Source organism: Dermochelys coriacea, chromosome 5 (assembly GCF_009764565.3).
Source record: "Dermochelys coriacea isolate rDerCor1 chromosome 5, rDerCor1.pri.v4, whole genome shotgun sequence".
Classification (NCBI taxonomy): Eukaryota; Metazoa; Chordata; order Testudines; family Dermochelyidae; genus Dermochelys; species Dermochelys coriacea.
This window is the reverse complement of record NC_050072.1, coordinates 105,287,863-105,309,109: the sequence shown is the minus strand read 5'-3', so window position 1 is coordinate 105,309,109 and position 21,247 is coordinate 105,287,863. Positions and strand designations below refer to the sequence as shown.

The 21,247-nt window shown below is 43.1% G+C and overlaps 1 protein-coding gene across 3 annotated transcripts in view; it reads right to left on the bottom strand.

The window, feature by feature from the left end:
- The window catches only part of UHRF2 (ubiquitin like with PHD and ring finger domains 2), a 195,213-nt gene that overhangs the window by 42,366 nt on the left and 131,600 nt on the right, over positions 1–21,247 (bottom strand). For 2 of the 3 annotated variants that reach the window (XM_038401747.2, XM_038401749.2), the window contains exon 9: positions 7,042–7,146. The exons of the other annotated variant lie outside the window; for it this stretch is intronic. In XM_038401747.2, the coding sequence (XP_038257675.1) occupies positions 7,042–7,146 (105 nt within the window). The remainder of the gene's footprint in view (positions 1–7,041; positions 7,147–21,247) is intronic. 3 annotated transcript variants of the gene reach the window in all.

Sequence of the window (21,247 nt, the reverse complement as noted above, 5' to 3'; positions counted from 1 at the left end):
CTCAGATGGCGATTTCTACATCAACCTTAAGGAAGAGATCCAGTAAACTTGAAAGCGATGCTAACATCAGACCTAGGATGTCTCAAGTCAAAACTGCCAAGACCTGGTTAGAGGTATTCATACCTGGCCTCCATCCTGACTGACCAGCTTACAGATCTCAACCAACAGAATCGGGGAGCACTCAGAGGAATTCCTGTTTTCTGTCCCAAAAAGGGGAGTCTGCCTGTAGCGGGGTGGTCACACCGCTCCTGCCTGAAGGGGATAAAGCAGCCCTAGAAAGGGCTGCAGAGAGGGAAAGCTAGGCTGATTAGGAAAATAGCCATAGCTGTAGTCAGCTTAATCAGGGCCCAGCTGGCCCTTATAAGAGGGCAGTGGACCAGAAGCTGACACACACTTTCTCTGGCTCTAGAGACGGAAGGACCGGGCTGACTGGGAAGCTGAGGAAGGTACCTAGGGTGAAGCAGTGCTGGGGAAGGGCAGAGGGAGCTGGGAGCTCCAGCCTAGCAAAGCCCCAGGCTGCAGGCCTTGTCAAAGGCCTACAAAAGGATCCTGGGGCTGCAAAGGGGCAGCCCCTAGACAGACAGACAGAGGCAGCTGGTCCAATCCCCTTGCCAATGATGAATGGTTTACAAACTGCAGTCTGCCCCAGAGGGCGGGGGCTAGATGATGACTGGCAGTAACCACTGAGGTAAGGTGGGGATACAGGGTTGGGGGTTCCCGAGTGGGGAGACTCAGATTGTGGGTTGCTGTGGTGGGCAGAACCCCTGGGTAAAGGGCACCGGGGTCTGGGAGGGACACGGGGGCCAGCGGCAGGCAAGACATCAGCTGGCAGAGAGCCCTCCTGGCTGGAAGAGCTAATTCCCAGGACGACCGACAGGAGGCGCTGCACCGGTGAGGTCGTCGCCCTGCGACACTGCCAATCACAGTAAGTCTCGTTTGACCCTGAAGCAGAACTGGAGATGATGGATGTTCTCAATGGTAATAAATGGATTTAGTCAGGACCTACTCCCCTTGCATATACATAATACCAGACAGCGATCTAAGTAAGATATTCGTGCTGTTGTAGAAAGACCTTCCAAAGAATCTGCCTGGACACATTTTTGGCTCAAATGTAAATAATGTCAAGAAGGATGGTACCTTACTAATCAGTCTTATGGAGTCTATGGATGTAGTTTGAATAAAGGTATAACCCAATTACACTGTAAGGAACCGGTTTGTGGATCAAAGTCTAGATGCAGACATGAATGTCCTGATGTCTGAAACAGACAATGTCAGGACATAACAGAGCTGCAAATTATCCTGAGAAAAGAAGCAATTTAATGCCAATGTCACCTTATAGGCTAGGAGCAATCTTCCATGTGCTTTGCAGCCAAGGAACAGCACTTAATAAACACCAAAAATTTGAAGCAGATTGCCTACTAGACTTAAACAGAGGAGGAAAATCCAAAATCTTTCTGGCACTGCAGCAGGATAGGTTCCAGGACTAAAGCATCAGAGATGTGACACCAAAAGGCTCAGTCCACTCAGACTTTCAGGACCAAGACACGGTGCTCGCAGGATTGGCTGTCCTTTTTTAAAACTTTAAAGTGTTGCTTTAGGTAATCTCAATGTACAGTTGATTGCACATAAATAGGAGAATAAGAAGATCCAGTGATCCAGCAGCAGAAGATGCTTGTGCAGTGGACTCCAGGAAACCTCATTACAGCCCATCTTCATAAACAAAGCACTGACACTGATGTTTGGAATTTTCATGTTTCCAGGCAGTAATGGCTTCAGGTAGTTTCAAAGTCAAAGTCTTAGTTATTTTTTGAATCAATAAGGAGTGTGGCACTGAATGAAACCCACTAGCTACCAAACTGTCCTCAATCTAGGCCTAAGAATGGGCTTCCAAGGTTTCAGTGATGAAGGTGTCTGCATTCAAGGATACCTTGGTTAGGTGAAGTGTTTCAGAGATGACAAAAGGCACTTCAGTTTCTTCTCAGAATCCTGGCCTGGAAAAGTGAACAGTTCTACTGATTTCATCTGGAGGAACTCCCACAGAAGGAATGTCTACCTATTGCCTCAGTTGACTATCTCCGCAGATCCCGGGAATTAACCACAGGTAGGTATCACTTGACTACTGAAATTACACAAACTAAGTGTCTGACACTGGAAAGATTTCAAAAAAGGAGACACAGATGTAAGGATGCTGACTCAGTAGACTCCCAAGGATCATGGGGCTATACCATCTCTAAAAATGAAGAGTCAATGGTGTCCAGTTCTCAGCACCACCCTCAATCTATTTAGACAGATCTGGAAACCTTTAATGACTTATGCTTGACACAGAGCCTCATTGCATGTGATTCTTCTGAACCTGTGGGGCAGGATCTCAGCACTGGGCTGGGGAAGTGAGGAAACATATCGACAGAGTGAGACAGGTATGCACAAATCACCTACTACAGGACAGGCCCCACAAGGAAAATAACAGACCAACACTAGCCATCACGTACAGCCCCCAGCTAAAACCTCTCCAGCACATTATCAACGATCCACAACCTATCCTGGAAAACGATCCCTCACTCTCACAGACCTTGGGAGACAGGCCAGTCCTCGCTTACAGTCAGCCCCCCAACCTGAAGCAAATACTCACCAGCAACTACACACCACACCGAAGAAACGCTAACCCAGGAACCAATCTCTGTAGCAAACCTCGTTGCCTACTCTGTCTCTGTATCTACTCTAGTGACACCATCAGAGGACCCAACCACATCAGCCACACCATCAGAGGCTCATTCACCTGCACGTGGTACTAATGTTATATATGCCATCATGTGTTAGCAATGCCCTTCTGCCATGTACACTGCCCAAACCAGACAGTCCCTATGTAAAAGAATAAATGGACATAAATCGGACATCAGGTAAGATGGTAAGATACAAAAGCCAGTGGGAGAACACTTCAATCTTCTTGGACATTCTATAACAGATTTGAAAGTATACTTGAACAAAAAAATTTCAGAAACAGACTTCAAAAAGAAACAGCAGAACTAAAATTCATTTGCAAATTTAACACCATTAATTTGGGCTTGAATAGGGACTGGCTCATTACAGAAGCATCTTTGCCTCTCCTGAAATTGTTTGGGAGTGGACTACATCCACCCTGATCGAATTAGCCCTGTCAACACTGGTTCTCCACTTGTGAGGTAACTCCCTTCTCTTCATGTGTTAGTATATTTATGTCTGCATCTGTAATTTTCACTCCATGCATCTGAAGAAGTGGGGTTTTTTACCCACGGAAGCTTATGCTCAAACAAGAAAAAGTAACTAAAAAGCTAGGAGACTGATTTGAACTAACACTAAGGCTGCTGGGGGGAGGAGAGTTAATATGGAAATGAGAGACTAATAATACATATGTATAAAAAAAGACAACAAAAAGTTATGAATAAGTTTGTGTAACAAAGGAAGGTTGAAGCTGTCCAGTGCTGGAGGTGACTATAATGAGACCATCCTGATCAACTTCCCTCTTGTGAGTAAATGATCACTACTTGCTGAGTATTTGGTCTTAAAAAAATATTTGTTAGACCCATCTGTTGAGTAAAAAGAAAAGGAATACTTGTGGCACCTTAGAGACTAACAAATTTATTTGAGCATAAGCTTTCGTGAGCTACAGCTCACTTCATCAGTGACCTGTAGCTCACGAAAGCTTATGCTCAAATAAATTTGTTAGTCTCTAAGGTGCCACAAGTACTCCTTTTCTTTTTGCGAATACAGACTAACACGGCTGCTACTCTGAAACCCATCTGTTGAGTGACTCTTAATCCAACACTACTTACATTGTGCACCGAATAATTTCATGCAAGTGTTTCATCAGAGTCAATTGTGCCAGATCCTCAACACCAGACTGTCAATCCAGATGGATCCAGAGATCAAACACCACTTATACTTGTGCTAGATCACTTCAAACAAGTAGTACGCCAGCCAATAGTGCCAAATCCTTAGAACTGGACTTGCATGATTCAGACTGTTGTGGAGATGTTAATGCCATGTACAAAGCGGGTACCCGATGACTTCATCAAGTACTTCACCACGTTCTATGGTGCCAGATCCTAGACAACTGACTTGGTTGACCTAGAGGGATTGGGGACCCTTGTGCCTCTTACAGTGGGCACCAAACCACTTCTGATTCTCTGAAATTGATGGTGCCAGAACCGTGGTAGCATGTCAACAGTTTCAGGACCTCAGCAATGAACTGGGTCTACCTACAGGGATTCCGGACCTCAGCAACATGCTGATTGTGCCATCTCTGTGCTGGATTAGCTCTACCTAGTCACACCCTGGGGCTTTGGTGTCATATCAACAATGCTGGAATATCAGTGCTGGATTAGGTTGACCTGGACAGATCCAGGGACCTAGTTGCTGTATCTACTGTGCTGGAATCTCAGTACTGGGCTTTGTCAGTCAGGTTAAGACCATGGACCTGAATGCTGCATGATCTGGAAATAGAGTCACTTGCCTAGCGAATCTCTAAAGTCAATGATGGACTTACACATTGTCAGATTTAGTTTCTGGGACTTGAAGAGCTTCCCTTCAGCAGGGTGTGGCAGCCCTCCTGCTCCATGTGGGTCCAGATGACACATGACAAATGGGTATCATTTCTTTTTTGTTCTTAAATTAAAAAACCTGTGTTAATTAACTGAGAATCTAACTAAAATAAAAATAGCCCTGAGAAGGCAGAAGAAAACGAAAAACTGACAAGGAATGATCTGAGGACACCATGTGCGAGATGAGCTCTCTGAACCTTTGGCAGTTAAGAAGGAACCCAGGAGCAGTTGGGAGCACTCCTCCAATAACCTGAGAATTGCCCACCGAGGAGGCAGAGGGAGGGATAATTGACCTCAATGAACACCACTCTTCAGAAGATTCTGTAACTCAACAATGGAAACTGCCAATCCCACAAATGGAAATAAGCAGAGGACACTTGAGGAAAAAACAACATTCATTCAGATTAAACTATTGAATCAGAATCAGTACTTAAGTTAACCACCTTGATTAATATTTCCTCAAACCATCTGAAGAATGCACCTTCAAGTCCATATACTGAGAGGAAGCAAATATCAGTTTTAATCCTTACTCAAAAAATATTTAAACTTTCAATGAAGCCACAAAAACTGACTGCAAAAACTACAGATTGACAATTTGGCATCTCAAAGGAGAGGATTTTGAATCTTCTTTAATAGTTTGAATTGGATACACAGATGCTACAAAAGGAATAAATCATGAAGATTCTGATCCCAAACTTCACAGTAATTAGGAATGTCTACAATCAGTCAGATTGGCTCCTGACAAACACTGATCCATAATTAACGTAGTTCTTAGGGTTTCAAGCCTCTACACCAATTTTTAAGGAAATGTTTTGTGGGGGAACAGTTGGTGTATGTAGAAGACAAGAAAGGAGTTTGAAGTTTTCTGTGCGTGTTAGAGAGCTTTCTCCTTTAACCCTCTCCAAGAAAAATGGGAAGGTGGAAGTCATCTAGAAAGTTGATTTGTGTAGGTTGATGCTAGCGAGCAGTTATTGAAGAGAAAATTAGCATTATTACTAAACATGCCTCTAAATAAGATTTTTTTTTCCTCTGTATTCTTAATTAAAGAGCTACAGGAACTAAGCCTAAAGGCACCATGTCCGGCAGTCAAACAAACATTTGAGAATAGCAGCTACAATATTTCTTCCCCTCCCTTCTCCCTCTCTGCTCCTTATATAAAGCCCACAAGAGTATGACTTTACTTGAGTATCAGTATCTGCAGTAGCACCTGGCCACATCATCAGTTTGGGGATAGGGCCGGGGATACAAAGGCTCCAAAACATCAATACCGCTGCCAAAAATAAAGAACAGAAGTAACAGCATCCCCCTGCTTTGACCATATAGCAGCTGATTCAATAGGATGCCATGGCCATGTGCCCTGGGGCTTGGGTTGGGGTTGACTCCAGGGATGTAGTAATGTTCCAACACCAAGTACCTCCTCATGTGACTTCTCCAACAGAGACACATTGATGCCTTCGGAGGCAAACTCCCGCAGCGGCAGCAGCTGGGTAAGCGCTGTTGGCAAAGAATACATAACATTCTGATGCTATTTAGGATGTTTATTTCATTTCCTTGTCTAATGCCTTTTCCCCTGCAATTAACAGCTGCCTATGTTTTTTTTAAAAAACAGGATGCTTACTGCTCTATGTTCACCTGTTGCATGATTCAGAATTCCACCTGATGGCATAGAACTGCAGGAGGGGGAATACCCTGTGTAAACATTATTTTGATTACGGAAAACAATCTGTTCACACACTTATCTTGGTCAGGCTCAGGAAAAGAAAGGACAAACTAGACTAATATTTCATATTTATTCTATTTAGATGTTGATATCTATTGGTCACCAATGTAGAAATTTCCCAACATCTTTTTTTGAGCATGATGATCCAAAGTGATAACATTTTTCTGTGTAGTACTGAGGGCCCTCAGCTCTCAGTTAAATCAATGGGAGACGAGGACCTTCTGCACATCTCAGGATCAGACCTTGTATCTTTTATCCTAGCCTCACTAAAATTAAGATCTGTGGTGATTTTACAGGCATCACTGCCAAAAGTTCAAGATTATTGGCTGGACAATCAGTTTTATTAACTTGGGAGCAATAAAGATGATGGTCAGAGCAGGATCTAAAATGCATCATTTCCAAAGCCCACTGTCATAGGCTCATCAGATTTTACATGCCGATAATAAATCCAGACTATATAAGAATATTAACAGTTAGCATTTGTGAGTAAATTAAAATTCAGCTGTAATTAAAGTACTTTACATTAGAACACGAAGTTGTCTTCTGTCATCAATAACCATATACTTTAAGGATAGATTTTTTTAAACATATATTTTTGTTTAAATTAAAACAAGTAAGTTAAATAATAGCTAATTTTTATTATTCTGTGAGCTCACACCTTGTTTAACTTTAGGAGCAGCAATGAACTTAACTCTCCACATTCATAAAACAAAAATCTTTACATTGGTTTAGATAAAAACATACCACTTCATCTTCAAATCCTCCAGCCAGCACAAGTGAATAAGCTCCATCATTACTGCGTCCATGGATTCCACCAACATGGGGTCTGTGAACGCCTGCTTCACTCACCTTGGGTAATAAAATTAATAGAGGAAATCTTTAAGATAACTTCTTGAAGCAACTGGCCAACAATATTCATTTTTAACAATTCATTTATTGTTTAATGAAGTATAATTCTATGTGAAGAGGCAGTCTGCATAAAAGGTTAATATGAAACTGCCTAAGGAAGAGAGGATTGTATGTACTTTTAGGAGGAACAAAGTCACAAAGGCAGTCTGGGTTGAGCAAATATTTTGCCCTGAGGGCCACATCGGGGTTCCAAAACTGTATGGGGGCTGGGAAGAGACGGCTGTGCCTCCCCAAACCCTTACCCTATCTGCCCCCTCCCACTTCCCGCCCCCTGACTGCCCCCCTCAGAACCCCCAACCCATCCACCCTCCACCACTCCTTGTCCCTTGACCCCTGCCCCTAACCGCCCCCCCCAGGACCCCACCCCTATCCAACCCTCCGCTCCCTGACTGCCCTGACCCCTATCCACATCCCCGCCCTGACAGGCCCCCCTCTAAAGCTTTTTTCAGAATGTGGCCCTGTGAACATGGGCAGAGGATTCAGGAGGAGCAGGGGCAGCCACACAACCGGAGAGAAGAGGCGGTTTCCCTTTCAAAGCTCCTCCTGAGTCCTCCACCCGCATTCGCCACACTCTTGCCACCCGCACTGGCCACCTGTCCCCTATGGCTGCTGGTGAGCCTCTCTTCCTGCTCTCCCCTGCTCCCACAGTGCAGCCCCCTTCTGCGCTGGCGGCATGGCAAGCTGAGGCTATAGGGGAGGGGCCGGGGGCTAGCCTCCCCGGCCGGGAGCTCAAGGGCCGGGCAGGACGGTCCCGCGGGCTGTAGTTTGCCCACCTCTGGTCTAGGGCCCAATTCACTGAGCAATGATTAGAGGTGGCTGAGTGAGGGGATTGAATCACCCATTCCAGCTGTATGTGGGACCCAGCTTTAAAAAGCATGCAGGCTCCCAATGACTGGTAAGACATGTGGCTGGTGAGACTAAGGCAATTAGCTAGTTGAGTTTTCCAGCAAAAGGACAGTAGGGAGATAAGGAAAGGAAAACCACAGAACCCTAACCTGCAGCTACTCTATATGGAAGAGCCCACAATTGGACAGAAATGATGCGTCACCAACACCGCTGCTAGCTAGCTCTAACTCTGCCTGTACCTATTGGGGCCACTGCCAGACAGGCATCTTGACTCTGGAGGCTTCCACCCTAGCCCTGTCTTGACTTGCTTGGAACATGGCCTGGCGGGAGAACCCACTAGTGTGTTGGGTGTCTTTTGGGAGTCCCTCAGGTAGGTGAGCAGCAGGTAGAAGCGACTCATCTGGGTAGCATCTAGGAGCATGAGCACTTCATTGACAGGGCACACATGGAAACACCTGGGACAGAGAATACTAACCAACTTCAGATGACTACAGCATCACTAGAGGAGGAAGGAGAATTGGCACCTCTACAGGGAGAAGATTGGTTGCCGGTCACCTCGGGCAGCAGACAGTGCTTCACCCTCATGCAGGTCCCCCATCCATCACGGTCAAGAACCAGTATGCAGTACTGGCCATAGCAGGTAAGAAGCAGACCCCAATAGCTAAGGAGGAGGAGCCATCTTCTCTCAAGACTGGGAGGCTCACCTTCACCACACCCCAGAGAAGAAAGCATCGGGTGCTGGTGGTCGGGGATTCCCTTCTGAGGGAGACAGACATCCATCTGCCAATCTGATATAGCATCCCAGAGGTGTGCTGTCTGCCTGGAGCCAATATCAGAGATGTCACAGAAAGGTTGCCAAGACTAATTCATCCCCCTGACCCCTATCCCATGCTGCTCATCCACATGGGCACTAAGGATGCTACCAGGTATAACCCTGAGCAGATCAGCAGTGAATACAGGACTCTGGGACTGAGGATGAAGGAGTCGGGGACACAGGTTGTGTTCTCATCCATCCACCCAGTTGAGATTAAGGTCTAAGTAGAGAGACATATCATGGAGATGAATGCATGGCTGCAGAGATGGCATCAATGGGAAGGCTTTGGCTACCTCAACCACAGGTTGCTGTTCTAGGAAGGACTGCTAGGAAGAGATGGGGTCCAACTGACCAATAAGAGGGAAAAGGATCTTCGTATACCACCCTGCCAACTTACTGAGGAGGGCTTTAAAGTAAGTTCAAAGGCTGCAAGTGACAAAAACCCACAGGTAAGCATAGGAAAAGCCACCCTAATGGACAGTTAGATATTGAGGCAGAGGGAACATGGAAAATTACAATAGGGTCACAGGAGCAAGAGTGAGATCAGTGAGGAAATCTGCTCAACATCTTAGGATGTCTATTCACAAATGCAAAGAGAATGGGAAATAAACAAGAACTGGAAGTATTTATAAATAAGCTAAATTATGACGTAATTGGCATCACAGAGACTTGGGATAAATCTCGAATGAAATATTGGTACAGAGGGGTATAACCTATTCAGGAAGAACAGGCAGAGAAAAAAAGAGAAGTGGTGTTGCACTATACATCAAAAACATATACATTTATTCTGAGGTCCAGAAGGAGGTGAGAACCAGACCGGTTGAAAATCTCTGGGTAAAGATAAAATGGGCAAAAATAGGAGTGATGTCAAGATAACGGGTTACTATAGACCACCAAATCAGGAAAAGGAGATGGAGGCATTTCTAGAACAAACAAGAGATATATCCAAAACACAAGCCCTGGCAGTAATTCTAGACATCTGCTAGAAAAGTAACACAGCAAAACATACACTTTCCAATAAGTTCTTGGAATGTATTGAGGACAAACTTGTTTCAGAAAGCGTAGGAGGTAATCAGGAAGACAGCCACTTTAGACTTGATTCTGACCAACACAGAAGAATTTCTTGTGAATTTTAAGATGTAATGCACTTTGGGTGACAGGGATCATGACAGATTTCATGATTCTAAGGAAAGAAAGGAACTAGAGCAGCAGAATAAGGACAATGGACTTCAAAAAACCACACTTTTAACAAAATCAGAGAGGTGCTATAAAGAAAATCTAAGGGAAAAATGAGTTCAAGAGAGCTGGCAATTCACAGACAATATAAAGGCATAACAGCAAGCTATTCCAATGCAAAGGCAAGATAATAAGAGGCCAACATGGCTCCAAGAGGACTAAAAAACAGAAACATGAACAAAGTGCTAAGGGATCAGTGCAAAAGAACAACACAAGCAAAACGGGACAAAAGCAGACAGGTTAAGACACAAAAAGAGCTACACCAAGTAAGGGACATAAAAGGCAATAAGAGGAGATTCTATGAATTCATCTTGCTCTCTATGTAAGTGTAGGTTCTTTATGTAGCAGGAAATGAGAGCCAAAAAGAGATGTTATCAAGAAAGAAGAGGAGTTTAATGCCGATTTTGCTTCAAATCGTCAATGAAAAGGTTAATGATGACCACATACTCAACACAATTAACATTAATAACAAGAGGAAAGGAACGCAAGCCAAAACAGGAAAAGACCAGGTTGAAGAATATTTAAATAGGTTAGATGTATGCTAGTCAGCAGGGCTTGACACAATCCATCCTAGAGTACTTAAGAAACTAGTTGAAGATAATTGCTAATAATTACAAGCCTGCTTCAAGAACTCATGTAGGACAGGTGAGGTCTCATAGTACTGGAGAAGGGAAAAAACAGTACCTATCTTTAAAAAGAAGAACAAAGCCAACTCAGGAAATTATAAACCAATCAGTCTAACTTTGATACTTGGAAAGATACTGGAACAAATTATTAAACAATCAATTTTTCAGAGTAACTTGAGGATAATAGAGTGATGATAATCAGCATGGATGTGTCAAGAACAAATCATGGCAAACCAACCTAATTTCCTACTATGACAGAATTACTGGCCTAGTGGCTAGGGGAAAGCAGTAGACATAATATACCTTGTTTTTAGTAAGACTTTTGATATAGTCTCACGTGACAGTCTCATAAGCAAACTAGGGAAATGTGGTCTAGATGAAATCAATATAAAGTGATAGCAAGTAGTTCAAATACTATACTCAAAAAGTAGTTATCAGTGGTTTGCTGTCAAACTGGGAAGGTGTATCTAGTGGATCCCGCACAAGTCATTCCAGGGTCTGGTACTATTCAATATTTTCAGTAATGATTTGGATAATGGACTAGAGACTATGCTTATTAAAAAAAAAATCTATGGATGACACAAAACTGGGAGGGGATTAAAATCAAAATAACCTTGACAAATTAAATAATTGGTCTGAAATTAGCAAAACGAAATTTAATAAGGACAAGTGCAAAGTACTACTCTTAGGAAGGAAAAAAAATCAAATGCACAACTACATAATGGGATAACTGACTAGATGGTAGTACTACTGGAAAGGATCTGGGGGTTATCATGGATCACCAATGGAATGTGATGCAGTTGCGAAGAACACTAATATAATTCTGGAGTGTATTACAGGAGTTTCATATGTAAGACATAGGAGGTAACTGGCCAACTCAAGACTTGGTGATGGGGGACTTCAACTACTCAGACATTTGTTGGGAAAATAACACAGCAAGATACAGATTATCCAACAAGTTCTTGGAATGTACTGAAGACAATTTTTATTTCAGAAGGTGGAGAAAACTACTAGGGGAGTGGCTGTTCTAGATTTGATTTTGACAAATAGGGAGGAACTGATTGAGAATTTGAAAGTGGAAGGCAACTTGGGTGAAAGTGATCATGAAATGGTAGAGTTTATGATTCTAAGGAATGGTAGGAGGGAGAATAGCACAATAAAGACAATGGATTTCAAGAAGGCAGACTTAAGCAAACTCAAGCAAACTCAGGGAGTTGGTAGGTAAAATCCCATGGGAAGCAAGTCTAAGGGGAAAAACAATTGAAGACAGTTGGCAGTTTTTCAAAGAGACATTATTAAAGGCACAAGAGCAAACTATCCCACTGCGTAGGAAAGAAAGGAAGTATGTCAAGAGACCACCCTGGCTCAACCAGGAGACCGTCAATGATCTAAAACTCAAAAAAAAAAGAGTCCTACAAAAAGTGGAAACTCGGCCAAATTACAAAGGATGAATATAAAAAAATTACACAATTATGTAGGAACAAAATTAGAAAATCAAGGCATAAAACGAGATCAAACTAACTAGGGACATAAAAGGAAACAAGAAAACATTATACAAATAAATTAGAAGCAAGAGGAAGACCAAGGACAGAGTAGGCCCATTACTCAATGAGGGGGGAAAAGACAATAACAGAAAATGTGGAAATGGTGCTTAATGACTTCTTTGTTTCGGTTTTCACCAAGAAGGTTGGTGGCGATTGGATGTCTAACATAGTGAATGCCAGTGAAAATGAGGTAGGATCAGAGTCTAAAATAGGGAAAGAACAAGTCAAAAATTACTTAGACAAGTTAGATGTCTTCAGATCACCAAGGCCTGATGAAATGCATCTAGAATACTCAAGGAGCTGACTGAGGAGATATCTGAGCCATTAGAAATTATCTTTGAAAAGTCATGGAAGACGGGAGACATTCCAGAAGACTGGAAAAGAGCAAATATAGTGCTCATCTATAAAAAGGGAAATAAAGACAACCCAGGGAATTACAGACCAGTCAGCTTAACTTCTGTACCTGGAAAGATAATGGAGGAAATAATTAAGCAATCCATTTGCAAACACCTAGAAGATAATAAGGTGATAAATAACAGCCAGCATGGATTTGTCAAGAACAAATAGTGTCACACCAACCTGATAGCCTTCTTTGACAGGGTAACAAGCCTTGTGGATGGGGGGGAAGTAGTAAATGTGGTATAGTAGTAAGTGTGGTATTGACTTTAGTAAGGATTTTGATACTGTCTCACATGACCTTCTCATAAACAAACTACGGAAATACAACTTAGATGGAGCTACTATAAGGTGGTTCATAACTGGTTGGAAAATCGTTCCTAGAGAGTAATTATCAGTGGTTCACAGTCATGCTGGAAGAGCATAATGAGTGGGGTCCTGCAGGGATCAGTTCTGGGTCTGGTTCTGTTCAATATCTTCATCAATGATTTAGATAATGGCATAGAAAGTACACCTATAAAGTCTGTGGACGATACCAAGCTGGGAGGGGTTGTAAGTGCCTTGGAGGATAGGATTAACATTCTAAAGGATCTGGACAAACTGGAGAAATGGTCTGAAGTAAATAGGATTAAATTCAATAAGGACAAATGCGAAGTACTCCACTTAGGAAGGAACAATCAGTTGCACACATATAAAATGGGAAATGACTGCCTAGGAAGGAGTACTGGGGAAAGGGATCTGGGGGTCATAGTGGATCACAAGCTAAATATGAGTCAACAGTGTAATGCTATTGCAAAAAAAAAAAAAAAAAAGCGAACATCATTCTGGGATGTATTAGCAGGAGTATTGCAAGCAAGACATGAGAAGTATTTCTTCCGTTCTACTCCACACTGATTAGGCCTCAACTGGAGTATCGTGCCCAGTTCTGGGTGCCACATTTCAGGAAAGATGTGGACAAATTGGAGAAAGTCCAGAGAAGAGCAACAAAAATGATTAGAGATCTTAGAAAACATGACCTATGAGGGAAGATTGAAAAAACTGGGTTTGTTTAGCCTGGAGAAGAGAAGACTGAGAGGGGACACAATAATAGTTTTCAAGTACATAAAAGGTTGTTACAAGGAGGAGGGAGAGAAATTGTTCTTCTTAACCTCTGAAGATAGGATAAGAAGCAATGGGCTTAAATTGCAGCAAGGGAGTTTTAGGTTGAACATTAGGAAAAACTTCCTAACTGTCAGTGGTTAAGCACTGGAATAAATTGCCTAGGGAGGTTGTGGAATCTCCAACATTGGGGATTTTTAAGAGCGAGTTGGACAAACACCTGTCAGGGATGGTCTAGATAATACTTAGTCCTGATATGAGTGTAGGGAACTGGACTAGATGGCCTCTCAAGGTCCCTTCCAGTTCTATGATTCTATAACTCTATTTGGCACTGTGGAGGTCTCAGCTCACGTACTGCATCCAATTCTGAGCACCACATTTTAGGAAAGATGTGGACAAATTGGAGAGAGTCCAGAGGAGAGAAAAAATAAATACAGGGTTTAGAAAACCTTTGACCTATGAGAAAGGCTAAAAATTGGCATGTTTATGCTTGAGAAAAGATTACTGAAGGAGGACCTGATAACAGCTTTTACATACATTAAGGGCTGCTATAAAGACGACAACTGATTGCTTTCCATGTCCACTGAAGTTAGGATAAGTAGTAATGGGCTTAATCTGCAGAAATGGAGATTTAGGTTAGATATTAGGAAAAACTTCCAAACTAAAATGGTTGTTAAATTGTACCATAAATGGGCAAAAACCTCAAGGCTTGGTGGATTACGCACCCAAGAAAATATTTACCATTTACTTAAAGAAATTTAAGCATTGCATTTTAGCCATCTTTTAATTGCTGATTGTTTCATACCTGATTTAGATTTATAAAATTACATTTAAAAACTACATTAAAAAACCACTGAGGCTGAGAAGTCAAGTACTGAAAAGATAACAAATGTCAGAATTAAGTATGCCAGTTACAACCTTAATTCAACGCCATTATATGTATGCACTGTAATACAATCTTTAATTGCATGATCATGTACTATTTATTTCAGAGGCTATTTTCCTCTTTCAGTGCACAGGATGGATAGTGCTCACTGAATAGAAATTCAATATTTGTTTTTATCCTCAAAATTGAATGTGTGGCCCCCATATTTTATTCACCACATATCATCAAAACTCTGAACTGAATACAGAAGAGGAGGTTACTTACCTGTAACTTCAGGTTCTTCAAGATGTGTGGTCCCTATCTGTATTCCACTGTGGGTTCAATATGTGCAAAATGCGTCAGCAGCCAGAGAATTTGAAAGTAGTGTCCGTTGTTTCCATGCATGCTTCCTGGATCACCTTGTGCCTCTGATCCAGGGAATAAAGGGGAGGGCGGAACAACTGCCTCTCCAATTCCTTCTCCATCGTAGATAAAAGAAGATCCAAAGAAGAGGGGAAGGAGGGTAGATACTGAAATACTGACAGGGAGGTCGGTGCAAAGGACAGGTGTTCCAAAGGAGGCATCAGCAGACGAGCACTGGACTAGGTCAAAGTGTCTTCTAAAGGTGTGAACGGAGCTCCACATGTCCTTCCTTCATATCTGTAAAGCAGCTATCTCCTAAAGCAATGCCATAGTCACTACAATGAGCTCTTACCCCATGGAGGGATAGGGTTTCGACAGTTGATAGCAGAAGCTCATGGGGTGGCAGTTTGGAGACTATACTGACTCAAGCCATGCTTGAAGGCAACAAAGGTAAAGTCTTGTGAAAGGAGTGATCTGAGTGCTGGAGACCAAATGCCCCAGTAGAGAGAGAGGCAAGTCCTAACTTAAGGGCTGTTTGTGATCTAGGCTATAATGCTGTTCATGGTCTGAAATTGCCTTTGGGGAAGTAAGCTTTGCAGTGACCAAATCCAGGGTGGCGCCAATGAAGTCCAGGGACCTCCTGGGTGTCAGAACAGATTTTTCAGGGAAGAGAGGAGGTATAGCATCTTTAAGAGTTTGACATATGGGCCTCCTATTGTGACTTGGCAACAAGGAGCCAGTTGTCAAGGTAGGGGAAAACAATGAGACCGAGGTGTCTGGCATGAGCTGCCAGTACAGCAAATACTTTGTTGAAGATTCTGGGGGCGGTCGCTAAGCCAAAGGCAAGTAATCTGTACTGAAATGGTCTGGGCCTACTACAAATCTGAGGAAATGTCTGTGGGTGGGATGAATATATACATGAAAGTTGGCATCCTTCATATCGAGAACTGTAAATCACATGTCCTTCTTCAGGGATGGTATTAGAGAGGCCAGTGTGACCATATGAAACTTGAGTTTGCAAATGAAGCGGTTGAGGTGGCACAGGTTGAGAATTGGTCTCCAGGCACTCTTCTTTTTTGGGTATAAGGAAATAAGTTGAGTAAAAGTCACTCTGTTGGTACTGAGGAGGGACATGTTCTATCACATCTCAATCAAGAAGAGGAGAGGAGGTAGAGATGCAAACTCGATCACAAGCCAAAGCGGATGTTGTTCAGCACCCACTGGTCTGTGGTTAATGCACTCTAGTGTTGAGAAACAGTGCTAGACAACCTCCAAATGGCATGTGAAGGTCAGGCGATGTTAGACTTAGGGACTCACAGCCTCAAGATCCCATTAAAAAACACATTGTCAGGGGGTTGAGATTAGGATACCAAGCTTGTTGCCTCAGATGTAATGAAATGGGTCCTTTGAACCCTTTGCCTTTTGCATGGTGGTTTGAAGGGCTTGGATACAAAAATTGTTGAGCCATGGGTTTAGGTCTAGATGACTGTCGATGGATCTTCCTCGTGGGGGCACGTTTCAGAGTAGCAGCAGTGTTAGTCTGTATCCACAAAAAGAACAGTAGTACTTGTGGCACCTTAGAGAATAACAGATTTATTTAAGCATAAGCTTTCATGGGCTAAAACCTATTTCATTGGAGGCATGCAGTGGAAAATACAGCAGGAAGATATATACACACACACACACACAGAACATGAAACAATGGGTGTTAGCATGCACACTATAACGAGAGTGATCAGTTAACGTGAGCTATTATCAGCAGGAGTGGGGGAGGGGAAAGCCTTCTATAGTGATAATCAAGTTGGGCCATTGCTAGCAGTTGACAAGAACGTGTGAGGAACAGTAGGGGGAAAAATAAACATGGGGAAATAGATTTACTTTGTGTAATGACACATCCACTACCAGTCTTTATTCAAGCCTAAGTTAATTGTATCCAATTTGCAAATTAATTCCAATTCAGCAGTCTCTCATTGGAGTCTGTTTCTGAAGTTTTTTTGTTGTAATATTGCGACTTTTAGGTCTGTAATGGAGTGACCAAGGAGATTGAAGTGTTCTCCGACATGTTTTTGAATGTTATAATTTTTGATGTCTGATTTGTGTCCATTTATTCTTTTGCGTAGAGACTGTCCGGTTTGGCCAATGTACATGGCAGAGGGGCATTGCTGGCACATGATGGCATATATCACATTGGTAGATGTGCAGGTGAATGAGCCTCTGATAGGGTGGCTGATGTGATTAGGCCCTATGATGGTGTCCCCTTAATAGATATGTGGACACAGTTGGCAACAGGCTTTGTTGCAAGGATAGGTTCCTGGTTTAGTGTTTTTGTTGTATGGCATGTGGTTGCTGGTGAGTATTTGCTTCAGGTTGGGGGGCTGTCTATAATCAAGGACTGGCCTGTCTCCCAAGATCTGTGAGTGATGGGTCGTCCTTCAGAATAGGTTGTAGATCCTTGATGATGCGTTGGAGAGGTTTTAGTTGGGGGCTGAAGGTGACGGCTAGCGGCGTTCTGTTACTTTCTTTGTTGGGCCTGTCCTGTAGTAGGTGACTTCTGGGTACTCTTCTGGCTCTGTCAATCTGTTTCTTCACTTCAGCAGGTGGGTACTGTAGTTGTAAGAACGCTCGATAGAGGTCTTGTAGGTGTTTGTCTCTGTCTGAGGAGTTGGAGCAAATGCGGTTGTATCATATAGAGCTTGGCTGTAGACAATGGATTGTGGGGTGTGGTCTGGATGAAAACTGGAGGCATGTAGGTAAGTATAGCGGTCAGTAGGTTTCCGGTATAGGGTGGTGTTTATGTGACCATCGCTTATTAGCACCGTAGTGTCCAGGAAGTGGATCTCTTGTGTGGACTGGTCCAGGCTGAGGTTGATGGTGGGATGGAAATTGTTGAAATCCTGGTGGAATTCCTCAAGGGCTTCTTTTCCATGGGTCCAGATGAAGATGATGTCATCAATGTAGCACACGTAGAGTAGGGGCATTAGGGGACGAGAGCTGAGGAAGAGTTGTTCTAAGTCAGTCATAAAAATGTTGGCACACTGTGGGGCCATGCGGGTACCCATAGCAGTGCTGCTGATTTGAAGGTATACATTGTCCCCAAATGTGAAATAGTTATGGGTGAGGACAAAGTCATGAAGTTCAGCCACCAGGTTTGCCGTGACATTATCGGGGATACTGTTTCTGAGGGCTTGTAGTCCATCTCTGTGTGGAATCTTGGTGTAGAGGACTTCTACATCCATAGTGGCTAGGATGGTGTTTTCAGGAAGATCACAGATGGATTGTAGTTTCCTCAGGAAGTCAGTGGTGTCTCAAAGACAGCTAGGAGTGCTGGTAGCGTAGGACCTGAGGAGGGAGTCTACATATCCAGACAATCCTGCTGTCAGGGTGCCAATGCCTGAGATGATGGGGAGTCCAGGATTTCCAGGTTTATGGATCTTGGGTAGCAGATAGAATACCCCTGCTCGGGGTTCTACGGGTGTGTCTGTGCGGAATCTACACCATCTGCTCAAGAAACTCCCTGAAAAAGCACAAGAGCAAATCTGCACAGACACAACCCTAGAACTCAGAGTAAGGCAGCGAAGACTCCTCTTGATCAGAATCTCCCATGAGAAAGCTGATTCCTGTTCCAGAGGCGGTATCATTGGTGCTGCTGGAGGGAATGTATATCTTGAGAAAGGATCAGGAGATTAACTTCTCTGAGCAGTTGACTCTCTGGGTAGCGAAGATGAAGCAACAGACACAGAGAGGTTCCGACCTGGATCATGCAGCAGTGAGAAGGAACATGTGGAGGTGGTTGGATGTTATTTTCAAATTTTCCCGCTCTGGAAACATGGTGCGCACATGGACTCACAGTGGAATACAATAGGGACCATCACTAGAAGAAAAATTATTAATTTCTTTGGGGGTTTTCTATGGTACTCTTGATATCATCTTGGTCTTTACAAACATTTATGAAATTTTTCTTCACAACACCTTGTGTGTTGAGGTGGTTTTATTAACCTCATTTTCTCATGAGGAACTGAGGCACAGATTTTAAGGCCAAAATTCTCAACTGTTAGTTTCACAACTTGAGAAGCCATTGGTCTGATGTAGCAGAGTACTTAGCACTTTGTATATTTAGAATGCTGCTCCTATTGACCAGTTGATTTTGTCAGTGCACAGCACTTTTGCAAATCTCACCCCAGGTATGAGTACCTCAAGCTGAGTACACAGAAAATGAGGAACACACAATGCCCACTTGTGAAAATTTTGGTTTACGTGACTTGTCCAGCATTCAATAGGAACTCTGTGGCAAAGGCAGGGATAAAATCCAGCTTTCCAGAGTAGCACTAAATGCCTTTAAACTTGAGATTGTTCTTTTTCTTCCTGCAGTTCCCTTCCTTATTCTCCACACTTTTTCAACTTCTGCAAAAATGAAGCAGAAAACAGGGGTCCTACAGACCACATCAACAGTTGCATGGGCATTTCCTAACTTCTGAGTATTTGACTTTTCAACTTTAACGTCTAATAAACTATGTTAAAATGTTATTTCATATGTTTTTTAAAAACTTAAAACTTGAAAAAACTTAAATTTCATCCTGTGGAATCATGTAGGGTTATCAGCAGGGTTAGGATTTTTAGCTCCACAGTACAGTCCTTCACCACAGGAGCCAATGAAGTAACTGGTAGCTTTAGAAGAATTTTCTATGTGGACTTCCACTAGTGGAGGAATAAAGTCATACAATTTGCCAGTGGATTTCATAGTTAGTTATTTGACAGAATGTTGCGACTCAGAAATCCTAGGTTAAAGTCCAGGTTCTGGATGGGAGTGTGTAATAGCAGTAGACACTTCTGCCCCTATCCTCCACTCTCTCTTTTCCCTTCTTCTCCTATCTTCACCACCCTGTCTCTTCCCCTGTTGCTGTCCCCCTAGTCTGCTGCACATCCATCTCACCTTACTCCTGCACAGGTTTGCTTCTGCTCCTACACTTCCCACTGGCTTCACCCTTACCCCTAGATCCTGTCCATGTTCCCACCCCACTTCCTACGTTCCTGGCTCCTGCTCTCCCCCATACCTGCTCCTGTCCCTCTCCCTTGTCACATCTGGCTCCCCAGTTTCTGCCTGTCCCTTGCTCCTGCTCATGTTTCCCACCCTCCTTAACTGTTTTCCCTTTGCTTGCTCAAATCCCTTGTCTTCCGCACTCTCTGATCCTGACTCTCCAAGCTCCAGTTCCTCACTGAGCTCCTGCTTCTATTCTTCCCTTCCCTGGTATCTCTTCCCTGTTCTACCTCACTGCCCCATTCCTTACCCCCTCTTTATTCAAGTGGTGCAGCTTCCTCCTTCCCTTTCTCACTGTCTGGGCACCAGCAGAAACAACATTCAGAACACAAGAGATAGTCTTCCTGCTCTCAGTTCCAAAGCCTAGTGTCACAGTGGTTAATCATAGAATATCAGGTTGGAAGGGACCTAAGGAGGTCATCTAGTCCAACCCCCTACTCAAAGCAGGACCAGTCCCCAATTTTTGCCCCAGATCCCTAAATGGCCCCCTCAAGGATTGAACTCACAACCCTGGGTTTAGCAGGCCAATGCTCAAACCACTGGTGTTCAGCACTGGGAAGCTTATAACTTGGCCTAACTGTGGCATTTTTCAAGGGAACACCAAAGGGCATATCCCTGAAACAATGGTAAACCTTCCTCCTCTCCACCAGAGTTTAAGTCCCTGCTTCGAAGCATGGAGGCACTAGAGTTCCTCGACCAAATGGTAAGTGTTGCTGTTTTTTAAATAGTCAGAAAAACCCTTGTTTTGAGAAACGGTCGGAACCATTTTAGCTGAAACTTAAAAAAAAAAAAAAAAAAATCAGACATCCCCAACATGGAAGATAACAACTCCAAGGCTTTAAGACTGACAAAAGTTATAACCAACAGAAAACAGTGTCTTGTAATGGAAAGTGTCAAGCAGCCTTAACTATTAGTCTCATTACCTGTGCCAACTCTAATGATAAATTAACTTACTGTAAGCTCCTTAAAGAAAAGGAGTACTTGTGGCACCTTAGAGACTAACAAATTTATTAGAGCATAAGCTTTCGTGAGCTACAGCTCACTTCATCGGATGCTCCTTGTTTCTGTTCTCTTTTTCTTCACTCCCACCTTTTTCTTTCAATCTCTGTCTCTGTTCCTCAGTCTCTCACAGTATGTGTTTTCCCTCAGACCAATTTTTCTACAATGTACATTTTCATGCTTTCATCTCTGTACATTTTCCCTTTTCTGATTCTCCTG